Genomic DNA, 13,934 nt, shown 5'->3' with positions numbered 1-13,934 from the left:
ATTTAAGTTCCACTCCATTGTTCATTGCGTTTGCCTTGATTTTGTACATCTCTGGTAAAGCCTCTCTTTTTGCATAAAGGTATTAATGTTAAGCCTGTGTTTTTGCAAGACTTTTAGTAATGCATCTAAACTAACTGGTTTATTGAAGTCAAAATCTTATTTAATGACTAAATCAGCCTGAATACATTAGTTTGCAACAACAAAATTAATCTATTTTGCATCCATATTGTATTTTCACTAATACTGGTTTTGGCAGCTCAAAATCCTCCTCATTAGTGTTAAAGGGATCGTTCACCCAAAGATGAAAATTCTCTCATCATTTACTCATCCTCCTGGCATCCCAGATGTGGATTTTAAGAAGAATATTTTAGCTCTGTAGGTCCATACAATGCCAAGTGAATGGGTGCCAAAATTTTGAAGCTCCAAAATCTACACATATAGGGAGCATAAAAGTAATCCATATGACTCAAGTGGTTAAATCCATGTGTTCAGACAGGATATGATAGGTGTGGGCGAGAAAAAGATCAATATTTAATTAAGAACTTTTTTATCATAAATTCTCCTCCCTGCCCAGTAAGGGACGATATGAACGAAGAATGTGAATTGGCAAAAACAGAAGGAGAAATCCCTATAAAGTCTGAAATATGAAATTGTAGTCAGAAAATTTTAATTTTTCGTAATGGAACTGTCTTTGAAAGTTTTTTGTTTTTTTTAATCATTTGATGCAACAGGATTTAAAGGTCATTATCCTCCTGAGACCCAGCAATTAATTTTCGTAAAGGACTTAAGTTTCTTAAGGTATCTTAAGAGGTATCTTATGATAGAGGCTTTAGAAAATCATTAATCAAATATGATACACACAGCTTTATAGGGTTAAATAAGATCTACAGATGATAAGGCTAGGAAGTGGGGCCCTAATCTAGCTAAACATAAATCCCTCTGTACTAAGACTTGACGGTCTGTCAATAACGAGAGAGGGTTAATGAGTCGATCAATACACAGCAAGGATACAACCTTTAGCTGCGACAGCTAAATCAAGTGAATAACAAGACTTGTTACTTACAGTAAAAGGTGTGGGTTTCACCTTTACAGTCAAAAAGTATTCACCTTTAACCATTACAGAGATGAAGTGTTTGTATGTGAAGTATATGAAGTGTTATGAATTGTATCTTTCATTCACATGCACAAACTGTCGGTGTTTGTGCATGTGACAGGAAGAGACAATTCATTATAGTAAACAGACAACTTCGATACCTCATGTGGAAAAATCTGATTCATAAGTCCCCCTTCTCTCTCTCTCTCTCTCTCTCTCTCTCTCTCACTCTCTCTCTCTCTCTCTCGTAAGATGACAGGACACTCTGTAATGAGTTTGGTAAAGATTTTTTAGACCGATTTTCCAATTAGTCTCCCGTAGCTGGCGGCCCTTGATTCACACCACTGTCATCCCGGCAGTCAATAGACAGAGGTGCAAAGTGAGTCTGCGTGTGTTTGTACCTGTGTGTGAGATAGAATGGCAAAAGGTCTTTGTTATTAAACACAGATTAACAACATAAAGAGAACAAATTGACCTTCACTGCTGCAACACAACTAGACACATAGTGGATAAGACTAAAGGTGGATGAAATCAAATAACTTGTTTTACTTCAGCAGAATTCCTTTTCACAGACTGTGATGGTGCGTTATCTAGCAGCGTAAATCTAGCAAACTTTTTAATATTTGCAATTTTTTAATTATTTAATGTAAATTTATAACATAATACTTTGTATTATTTTACTCTGGAAAACGAGTAACCACAGATACGATAAGGTTTTTAACATAGAGTGCTGAGAGAGTGATAGTAAATTTGCCATCTTCTCTCTTCTGACGGTCTTAATCCATTGCTCTTTTTTTTTTTTCTTAATTTGGAAAGTTGTGGAAACATAATACGTAGCTGTTGTACCAGCATTGACAAGCTGTTAAAAAATAAAAAAGGAAAAAAGGTTTTTCTGGTGAAGCATGTTGACCAAGGATGTCTTACTGGTTAAGGTAGTTAAGAAGACAGTCTACAAAACACAACGTATGATTGTGACCAGTGTTGTATAAAGTATTCATTCATCATACTAAGTAAAAGTAAAGATATCTTCATGGAAATTGACTCAAGTAAACGTAAAAGTAGTTCATGAGACAAATACTGAAGTAAAAGTAATAAAGCAACTGATATGTAATTTACTCAAGTATCAAAAGTACAAGTAAATCGCATCAATTACGGCACAGCTAATTATACCCATGGCAACTTATTTGAGTGGCAGTGCCGTGCTGGAGTCTATATTAGGAGTAAACTCAAAAACTGCTCTGATCAATTCATTCACCGAGTAAAAGTACTACTCATCTGGTGCAAAATAGCAAAGTAAACAACATGAATTATTGGTGCATGTCGGAATGCCTCCATGTCGGAATGATCATATTTACAAGATGAGCGCAAATTAAGGCCATCATGAAGTCGTAATTACCAGTAGGATTTTCTTGGAGCATCAGTTGGGGGGAGTTGGGCGCGTGTCAATTAAAGAATCATGGCAAGAATCAAGCAAATAAGTATTGTACATAATTCTGTTTTACTTGTGGATTTTGACTGTACTGTTTAGATTGTATGCATTTTTGTACCATTTATGAAGAACAAAGTTTGCCAGAAAATAAGACTCATTTAGCAGGCTTACGAGGTGACAGGCTTGTGCAACAAAACAACAATTACCATCAGAATATGTGACGCACAAGAATGATAAAATAAGATAGATAAAGCATCAAGTAAAAACATTAAAGGAATATTCCAGGTTCAATACAAATTAAGCTCAATCGACAGCATTTTTTTTAATCCCCTTTTCTCCCCAATCTGGAATGCCCAATTCCCAATGCACTCTAAATCCTTGTGGTGGCGCAATGACTCGCCTCAATCCGGGTGGCGGAGGATGAATCTCAGTTATCTCCACGTCTGAGACTGTCAGTCCGTGCATCTTATCACGTGGCTTGCTGAGCACGTTACCGCGGGACATAGTGTGTGTGGAGGCTCATGCCATTCTCTGCAGCATCCACGCACAACTCCCCACGCGCTCCACCAAGAGTGAGAACCACACCTTATAGTGACCATGAGGAGGTTACCCCATGTGACTCTCTCCTCCCTAGCAATCGGGCCAATTTGGTTGCTTATGAGACCTGGCTGGAGTCACTCAGCACACCCTGGATTCAAACTCGCGACTCCAGGGGTGGTAGTCAGTGTCAATACTCGCTGAGCTACCCAAGCCCCCAACAACTGACAGCATTTGTGGCATAATGTTGATTACCACAAAATGTAATTTCGATTCGTCCCTCCTTTTCTTAAAAAAAAAAAAAAGCAAAAATCGAGGTTACAGTGAGGCATTTACAATGGAAGTAAATGTGGACAATTTTAAACACAGAAATGTGAAACATATAATTTTATGAAGGCACTGATTAATTCTTCTGTTGAAACTTGTGTATTATTTGAGCTGTAAAGTTGTTTAAATAGTCACTTTTTCAGTCGTTTTAGGGTTTTTTGACATTACATCGTCATGGTAATGAAGTTGTAAAACTTTACAGAGAAAATGTTAGTTAGCGATTTTAATCACACTAAAATCATGTTTACATGCATATTATGTCTTGTGGCTATACTTTTGAAAAAGTGAGTATTTTATTGTTCTAAAATTGGCCCCCATTTACTTCCATTGTAAGTGCCTCACTGGAACCAAGATTTTTGATTTTTTTTAAAGAAAAGTAGGTGCAAATCAAAATTTTTGTAGCACTCAACATTATGCCACAAATGTTTTCGATTGAGCTTAATTTGTACTGAACCCAGAACATTCCTTTAAACTATGTGAATAGTCATTATTTTGTTGCATTGGTGCTAAAAATGAGATGGTGAAAAAGAGAGAAAAATTATTAGGCAAAACAGGCCTATTCTTTCCTTCTAAAATCATATGAACGAACATTACAATTATGACTTATGACCTCCCAGGAGGACTTGAATGCAGCATGAACCCCAACATAACTGAAATAGTCTTATACTGGTTATGTGATGAACATATGTGGATTTGACATATGATTGATATGAAGAAAAAAAAAGGCCATAACAAATTGGAACATTGAAGGAGGGACCTGGGCCATATTTAGAAACCAGAATAGAGACTTGTGGGTGGGAAATGTTCATTTGGGCCAGTCCGCAACCACCCACCTTAGCAATTGCATAGCAATGTTATAAAAACACAGAGAACAACTTAGCAACAGCATAGCAACAACCTGGTAACCACCCAGAACAGCAATGTACTAACATACATACAACATAGCAACAGCATAGTAACACTCAGTGGCAACCGCTCAGAACAAACAAGCAATCACATAATGTGCGTTCCAATCCGCAGCGTCCCTACGTAGTGTTCACTGCTCCCTACACTTTGAGCATGGGATCTCTGTTGAAGTTCACTTCACTTGACAAAATTCGTTCATTTGTAATACCCTGCAATGTCATCAAACACAGACAACGCTTGAGTCAGCTGATCACAGGGTTGAAGATGACACAATATACTTGTAAAATATATATACTGTAAATGTACAATAAATAACCTTACATCCATATATATATAAAATAATATAATACATCCACGTGTATACTTTGTTATATATTTTAATTAATATATGTCTCTAGACATGTAACCCATAAGTTAGATGACTGTTGCTGTTTAATATAAACAAAATAAATGTTACGTGGTTATATAATAATATGCGTGTCTTCCTAACAGTTATGTGACCAATTGTCATGATAATACTAATTGTCACGATAATGGATGTAATGGTCGCAACTCGTGTGCTTCTTTATTTCACAAAATACAGAAACTTTTTGTTAAACTCTGTTCATGGAGCAAACTGCTCAAGTACTTGCTGTACAGATATCAGTAAACCTTTAAAGTTCTTGTTAGACTAGTATTTATGAGGTATCTAAAATTCAGATGTAGAATAGGTTTTTAGGAATGCTTTGTTTTGTTACATGACATCACTTGTTAAAGATCAATTGAATCGGGATGCATTTTTTGTATTCAACTAGGGCTGTCAATTGATTAACATTTTTTACATTTAAATACTGATTACTTAAATTAACTATATCAGTATTTTTAGAGATGACTTTTTTATGCGGAACACAAAAGGAGATGTTTTAATGAATGTTATGGTCCGTCTTTCAATCCAATAGCAGTGGATAGTGGCTTACTGTAAAGCTTAAAAAAAGGACTGAAAAGTATCAAAGAAGTAGTGCATGTGATTCTGTGCATCATATTCCAGTGTCCGTTGCACGTTCATGAGTGAATGCATGCTACTGTGAATGCGTTTCTCTCATGCACTTACTGTATGAACATAGAATGGATGTCAAGATTTTCTTGTGGGTCCTTTTTCAAGATTTAAAGTGAGGCTCTATTCACTGCCATTGCACTGAAAAGACAGACTGTGATATTCAGTAAAACATCTCCTTATGTGTTCCACATAAAAAAAAAAAAAAAGGTTTACAGGTTTGAAATGACATAAGGGTGAGTAAATGATGGAATGATGAGAATTTTGTGATTGCTAAGAAGGATTTTGTGCACTTTTGTTTATTTTAGCGATTATTTTAGCCACATTATGTCAGTACGCTGCTGGTTTGCAATGACTGTTGGGTAAATATCCCTCTCCACTTCCTGTGAAATGATATATTGATGTACACTTATTACCTACAGTATGCTATGTGGCATGCCCTTCCAACTGGACAAAAACTTTCCCTTTGGATTGGAATCTCACTTAAGATGGCTGAATACCATGTGAAGTCAACCTTCGGAGGACCCTAATGGTCGAATGGAATGCACCTATACTGTAGCAAGCAGTAAAATCTGACAACACTGGTATCATACATTTTGCTAATGCGTATGGGGGATCGCATGGGTTGATTGACAGGCGATGTCTGTATCTTAAATGTGATTGGCTCTGTAATCTGTAATTTACCTGTAAGGTGGGACTTCCTTTGCTACTTCTGTTGACCAATGGCCGTTCCAATTTCTCCCATTCATTTTAATAGATGGCCCGTCTCTGCTAAATAGTTTCTGATGACATGCCCCAGCAACCACCCAGAAAACCCTAGTGACCATCCTAGTAACAGCACAATAGCAAAAAGCACTGAGAACACCTTAGCAACCACCCAGAACACCCTATATTTTTGCTAAGGCAAGCACCATTCAAATCTTCTTCAGAACTGAACAATGTTGTTGTTAGACATTTTCATGAGCACATATGGTCATTATATACACATAGTACCTTGGTTAAATGTAAAAGGTAACTGCATTGATTAACTTAAAATTTGATATGAACAGGCCTCCTGGCGGAGACTGATCACACATGACATGATTATATTTCATTACAGTTTATATTGTTTAAGCCAAAACATATCAAATAAATTCAAAGTAAAAAACACAGATTAAAACATAGGTGAGTGGGTTCTTCTAGTGGAGATGACACAACACGCGTTGTTCAATGCACGCTTTCTTGTGATTTCGAATCAGATTTGTAATTCGCAAAACAAATCATTCAGACCACTTTTTTGAATCTTTTTGACCTATTCAAAGGAATCAAATTTAAAAGATTTGACTCAAATGATTCTTTCACGAATCAGACATCACTATCGCCGATCTGCATGCAATTTACACATACAGCTATATTATTTTTTTCCGGTGTTCGGTCGCAAAAGAAACAAAAGGGTTGGGAGAAATTTAGCAGTAAAAGTATTCATTTTCTCTTTAAAATTAAGTAAAAGTGAAAATCAACAGAAATGTTTATACTCAAGTAAAGTACAAATATTCAAAAACTGTTTGAATATTACACGAAAAATTTTACATATTGCACCTTTAAGCAATATGTAACATTTTTCATGTAATATTCCCTTTTTTTTTGCCAATGTGTGAATGGCTTGTAACGCAACTTAAAAAAATGAGCCCTTCCCGGACTTCCTAGGTTGCCTATTAATGCCTGTAGACTGATTTTCATGCGAAGGGAGCGGGTCGCTTTTGCCAGGAAAATCCAAAGGATGTAATGTTTATGCGTGCTCCCGAGAGCCTTGCCTCAGACAGTAGCCTCTCTTCTGCTATTCAACAGGGACAACAGTCTGCAACACTATGTAACGTTATCTTAGAGATAGAATCCAGCAAACGGCCAGCTCCCAGCACAAAACCAACTCCTACACAAACCAAAGTAAGCCAAAAAACAAAAACAAAAAAAGCAGGGCATTTGATTCCTGGAGGGACCTTCGTTAGGTTTTGGGGATCAAAACCGACCCTGAATTGGCATTCTTCTTATTGGACAGGTAAGCTTACATAACTGAAAACATGTGAAATATAGTGCCATAGTGCCAAGGATTGATCTGTGTAATTTTAGCTAACTTGATCTTGCCTGTTAACGCTGACAAATTGCAAGCTACTTTGCCTTGTAACTTTCAAATAATTTCAACGATCTTCTCTTTATACTAAAAGTCAGGTTAATGTCAATGTTAATCTGTAATTATTCTGCAAGGTAAACTACAATAACACATGAAATGAATGCTAGACAATGTTCAAGATAATGCAAAAAGCTCCAATCACTAGTATAATGTAACTTGGTTATACAGAAAATATATACAATCTATTATTGTACAATAAATAGCGCATCGATATATCAAAATGTCAGTTGTGATGGAATCACATCAATACTGAATTGTGTCAACATATTTATAATGTACAGTCTATTTTATAAACAGCTACTGTCATCATCCACCAAATTTAGCTAACAGCTATTGATAAAGCTGGCTAGCTAGCTAACGCCAACATAGGCTATCGTATAAATGCAGTCAATTTATCATGCAAAGAAAAGTGATTACTTCAAACTACAGTCTCATATAGTCAGACCTATATCCACACTTTGTTTTAGCCCTGTTCCAGCACTGGAGAGTCAAATATAATATGCAGTCTCAAAGTTTGTAGTAAAACAATCATAACTGTGTAATTTTAATTATGCTACCTCATCTGTTAGCATGATGCCGGTGAATCACGTTCAGCCTCTTTGTACGTTACGTCATTGATTTGGTCGATGCTCGCGTCCCTATGAAGTGTGTGCGTGATCACGAGCAACAGGTAGATGGCTGCAATTCACTTAATGGCCACAGGTGTCATTAATAACAAGGGTTTCTGAATCTTACATACTGCACCTTTAAGTACAGTAATGAAGTAATTGCACTTCGTTACCATTCACCTCTGCTTGTGACTAGTAATGCTGGTGTATTCAGCAGGGTGTTGTCAACACAAGTAGTGACTGGGATGAAAATTTTACCATTGTTCAGGATCCCTGTTCCTTGATTCCTCTGAGGGACTGAGTACAATGTGCCGCCAGTCCAGCTCTCATGCCTAGTAGGAGCATCTGACACTCCAGCTGAGCTCTGTCTGTGGTTGGATCGTGCCAGTAGTGAATTGAGACTGTTCTGAGATCTTGGAAAGTCTGAGTATCCTAGAGATCCTGAGTGCAAGTGGGCAGTCTGTTGATGATTATGGAGTGGATGATGATGAAGGTGGACGTGTCTGTTGTTTAGAGAGGGAGACATAAACACTGCCTCATTCACAAAAATGGATCCACGCTCATCCTGGCCACCCAACTGACCGTGACCCGCATCCTGCAAGACAGGGATGTAGAGGTGCATCACTCACATATCAAACACTACAATATCTAAACAACACAACTTAAAGGTGGAGTAAGCGATTCATGAGAAACACTGTTGATATTTGAACTCAAAAGCCAAACAAACACACCCCTCCTTCAGTGCTCTTTCAGAAGCTTCGCCCCCCCAAATTCATGCACGTGCAATAGTGTTGTGTGGATCGGTCTGATCTACTTTGTTTATTTTCCCATTTGCTGAGCCAGGGCTGTGTACAAACACTGGATTTTTTTTCAGCGCACACACAGAACGGACAGCTAGCGGACCGTTTAGAGATATTTGCGAAATTTGGCTGAGACGAGGAGGGCGGGGAGGGGCCATGAGGACGGCCCTGGATCGGGCTAATCAGCCCGGAGGGGGATAAAGATGAGCTGGAGGCACCAGTTCGAGAGAGAGACGCACGCGGCCACGTCGCACGTGTGTCTGCATTTGTTTATGTTGAGTTATCATTCAACTTTACGTTGACTGTTTAGCTGGTTCCCGCCTCCTCCTTTCCCATCCCTTAGCCCATTACATTGGTGCCGAAAGCCGGAAAGGAGGAGGGGTGGCTGTCGTGGAGTCCTCGCCGCTGCCGTCCGCCAGGGGACGGAGGGGTCACTGCCAGTCGCCGAGAGCCAGAGGAACCGCTGCCATCCGCCAAAGAAGGGGAGGAGCGGTTCCGTCTGCCAGAGGCCGGAGGACTCACTGCCGTCCACCGGGGGAGGAGCGAGCTGGCGTCTGCCAGAGGGCGGAGGAGCGGTTGAGGACTGGGCAACAACGTGTCCGAGAGCTGACGAGCAATTTCTCTCTCTCTCTCTCTGTCACTCCGCCTCGCACTTTCCCTATCCCCTTTCCCTCCCCTCATCTCTCCCAGGGTTCCAAAAGGCGGGGAAGACCTGCCGGCAGGCACGGCCGGAGTCAGGCAATGGAGGAGTGTGATGAGGGGAAGGGTGGGGCCGGGCCATGAGGGGACGCGGCCGGCCCTTGATCAGGCTAATAAGTTGGGACGGGGATAAAGACGAGCCGGAGGCGCCAGTTCGAGGGAGAGAGAGAGAGAAAATGCACGTGGCCATGTTGAGGAATCAAATGTTCTTTGAATTTTGGCATATAAGAGGTCTTTCTATTATAAAAACATACTGTACATTTCAGAACTCAAAACGAAATCCCCAATGCAATAAAAACATTTTTTGAAACCAAGCTGCCAGAACACCGCCTCCTCTACATCCGTACGTTAGTGATGTCACAAAGGGTACACATTAATTCATGACCGCCTCTACAGCAACAACATCAACGCCTACTTCACATCATCGCACCCTTGGCCCTGCCCACTGGGGGCTCAGTTCATAAGAGAGAGTGAGAGAGCAGGCTATAGGCCTACTGCTCAGCCTCTTGTTGTTTTGTGCAAAAACTTCTCAACTTTTATTTCATCCATCTGTGCTATTTTTAATTGTTGGTGTATGTAAACACACACTAGATGGATGTCTTTGTCTGTTTTGATGTGTTTTTGAGGGTGTGAGTGTTAACAGTTGTGCTTGAGATAAACAGTTTAATATATTTGGATGCAATGTGTTGGATGTGCATCGTGTGTAATCCCTGAAATTTAGTTTTATAATACTGTGGGGTTGTTCATTCTCTGCTGATTGAGTTTCAAAAATGATTGAATCTGAGGGGCTGCATGATGTTAGCCAATCATAACAGAGGGCGTTCACATTGAAGTTTAAAGGAGGACCTGAGGCAAAAACAGAATATTTCAGTCAGAGGGCCAAAGACAGGGTGGAAAGTGATCATATATATATTATTACTAAATTATGACTGTTTTGGTGAAGAAAAAAAACCCTTCACTATTATTATCAGTGGACCTCAGGGAAGATAATAAAACTATATATATATAAGCATTTCATGACACCTTTAAGTTGAAGCAACACAATCACTGTACTTAATCTTCATTAAAATACTCATGTTATGTCACAACCTAACTACACCATTTTAATGAAAAGAAAAGTATCAGACATTAGACAAATATATATAAACTTAACAAACATTATAAAAATTTGGAGCTGTCATCCATAGGCCGTTCTATTACACATTAATTTTTCTTTGACTACATACTCAAGTGTAGAACATAATTTACAGTATAATACCAGGTTATATATATATATATATATATATATATATATATATATATATATATATACACACACACACACACACACACACATACATACATACACTACTGTTCAAAAGTTTGGGGTCACTTGCCTGAAATGTTTCTCATGATATTAAAAACCTCTTGATCTGAAGGCGTATGCTTAAACTTAGTTTTGTAGACAAAAATATAATTGTGCCAACATATTAATTCAATTACAAAACTAAAATTTTATAAAAATTTAAAAAAAATTTTTAAATGGATGACTTGGACCGAATAATTAAGAAAAGCAGCCACTAAGCACCCAGCATATAGATGGGAACTCCTTCAATACTGTTTAAAAAGAATCCCAAGGTGATACCTCAAGATGTTGGTTGAGAAAATGCCAAGAGTACATTTCTGCAAAATCTAGGCAAAGTGTGGCCACTTCGAAGATGCTAAAATATAACATAGTTTTGATTTATTTGGGATTTTTTTAGTCACAACATAATTCCCATATTTCCATTTCTATTATTCCATAGTTGTGATGCTTTACTATTATTGTAAAATGTGAAAAAAAAAAAAAAAAGAATGAATGAATGAGTAAGTGACCCTAAACTTTTGAACGGTAGTGTGTGTATATATATCAGTGCCCGACCGCTATATCGGTCGGCCAATATTAGACTTTCACCAATATATCGGTATCGGCGTATATTTTACCGATATGCGCCGATATGAAAACTTTTTTTCAGAACATATAATGCAGAAAACAATGCTTTAGAATTGGTGTCATAGCATAGTTTGTCCAGCAGAGTGCGCTCCAACTCCTTTGTTTACAGAGCTGAACTGAAGTTGGCTCTGCAGACAGGACGAGTTAAGCGGTGTCATCATGGTAAGCTGTTAACTAGTCTGTTAAATACATACTGGAAATGTAATAAACAATGACCCCATCATTTTCCCTTTTCAATATAACTAATATAACGTTAACCCTGTCCCTGACAACCATGTCACTCATGTTTATCACATCTGTTTGCTGTGTTAGCCAGCTATAGTTTGTCAGTGCCATCAGTAATGTAGCAGATTGAAAGGTAAACATCAGAGCATCTTTTTGAAGCTCAGCAGACAACGGTGCAGATTTCATGCTTTGTTACCTAGTTGGTGAGACACAATGCTGGAAGGTAAAATAAACAACGTCCATCTTTTACTCTCCATGACAGCGAGCTTATAGCTAACTAGCTAATCACATAGCTACTTTCATTGTTGTCAGCTGAGTGGAAGCTAATGAGTAAACATGTATTCACCAAACTGTTTTGTTCAGGATTCACAGTTTGGTACCCCCTTCAACCGAACAATTCTAGTCACTGTATTTATAAAATGTAATATTTAGAAGTATGTTTTTCCACCATTGAAAGATTCCCCTGAACTTGTAAAGCAGAATACGGTGTAACACCGCTGCCGCTGTTTATATCTTGACTCGGCAGTATTAATATAGTCAGCATTTGACTGATACTAAACAGTACTGATGTTTATTTAGCTATTTGTTTTATTTTTATTTATTCTTTATTTAGATGGTCAGCATTTGACTGATACTAAACAGTAATACTGATGTTTATTTAGCTATTTATTTTATTTTTTATTTATTCTTTATTTTAATGGTCAGCATTTGACTGAAACTAAACAGTACTGATGTTTATTTAGCTATTTATTTTATTTATTCTTTATTTTAATGGTCAGTAATTGACTTATACTAAACATACAGTACTGATGTTTAAGCAGTTTATTGTATTTTTATTTAATCTTTATTTTCTCAGTGTTAATTTCTAGAATTTGTTGACAATGTATAATAATAATGTCAAATATTCTTTGATAAAAATATTTGTTTAAGAAAGCATTCTTATGAGTACCTTTGCATAGTCATATCAGTGCAAAATCGGTGAAAAATCCACATAGAAAAGGTCTGTTTTCAAAAATTAAATATATCGGCCACCATATCAGTAATCTGTGAATTTTCCCTCTCTAAAATCGGTATCGGTCTTACGCGTGACCTTACCAACAAGCTTACGTCATCCCTCTCATGAGCGCGTGTCACAGATGTACAGAAGCGAAAATTTGTAGTTAAAAAGTATATAAGTATTGTTTTGTTTCTCAATATAATCAATCGTTTGGGTTCAGAAGAACTTTATTTGTCAACTGGAGTCGTGTGGATTATTTTGATGCACCCTAAATATGCATTTTGGACCATCAAAAAAATAGATACATTAACTTGCATTGTTTAAAGGAGGAGGCCTGAAATGAAATCCTAAAAGTCTTAAATTCTGTTTTGATGAAGAAAGAAACTGAGGGTGAGTAAATTATCAGCAAAGTTCACCCCAAAATGAAAATATTCCTTTAAAGGCAGACATAGACATGTATCCTCAAAAGCTCAAAGCTTAGATGAAGCATACAGACTTAGAGAGCAGCTATTTTAGTCATCACTTCACATATGCCATTCTGAGGGGAATCCACGTAACAGCAATAACATAAAAATTTGTTTGAAAAAGATTTCATCTATAAAATTTAAATAAAGCACTGTGGCTCTATTCAAAGGTGCATTGGACAAGGATTTCAACTCAAAGGCGGTGTTCATAACATATCTAGAAGCAGTAGTGTTGATTTACAACAGGTCACCTAAAAGCCCTGTGATCTGGTTATATGAAGTTTTACCGGAACCTTTTACCCAAAAAGGAAAATTCTGTCGTTACCAGTAAGCTTTTTTTTTTTTTTTTTATGTGGAACATAAAATATCGCAGTCTTCTCAATGCAATGGCAGTGAATAGAGCCTCACTTTAAATCTTGAAAAAGGACCCACAAGAAAATCTTGACATCCATTCTATGTTCATACAGTAAGTGCATGAGAGAAACGCATTCACAGTAGCATGCATTCACTCATGAACGTGCAACGGACACTGGAATATGATGCACAGACTCACATGAACTACTACTTTGATACTTTTCGGTCCTTTTTTTAAGCTTTACAGTAAGCCACTATCCACTGCTATTGGATTGAAAGACGGACCATAACATTCATTAAAACATCTCCTTTTGTGTTCTGCA

At 37.7% G+C, this 13,934-nt stretch overlaps 1 protein-coding gene across 8 annotated transcripts in view; it reads right to left on the bottom strand.

Annotated features, from left to right (window-relative positions):
• The window catches only part of arhgef28a (Rho guanine nucleotide exchange factor (GEF) 28a), a 142,286-nt gene that overhangs the window by 3,386 nt on the left and 124,966 nt on the right, over positions 1-13,934 (bottom strand). For 7 of the 8 annotated variants that reach the window (XM_051688150.1, XM_051688141.1, XM_051688159.1 and 4 more), the window contains one exon: positions 8,359-8,695. The exons of the other annotated variant lie outside the window; for it this stretch is intronic. In XM_051688150.1, coding sequence (XP_051544110.1) covers positions 8,359-8,695 — 337 coding nt within the window. The remainder of the gene's footprint in view (positions 1-8,358; positions 8,696-13,934) is intronic. 8 annotated transcript variants of the gene reach the window in all.

Source organism: Myxocyprinus asiaticus, chromosome 4 (genome assembly GCF_019703515.2).
Source record: "Myxocyprinus asiaticus isolate MX2 ecotype Aquarium Trade chromosome 4, UBuf_Myxa_2, whole genome shotgun sequence".
Taxonomy (NCBI): domain Eukaryota; kingdom Metazoa; phylum Chordata; class Actinopteri; order Cypriniformes; family Catostomidae; genus Myxocyprinus; species Myxocyprinus asiaticus.
This window is presented reverse-complemented; position numbering and strand designations above follow the sequence as displayed.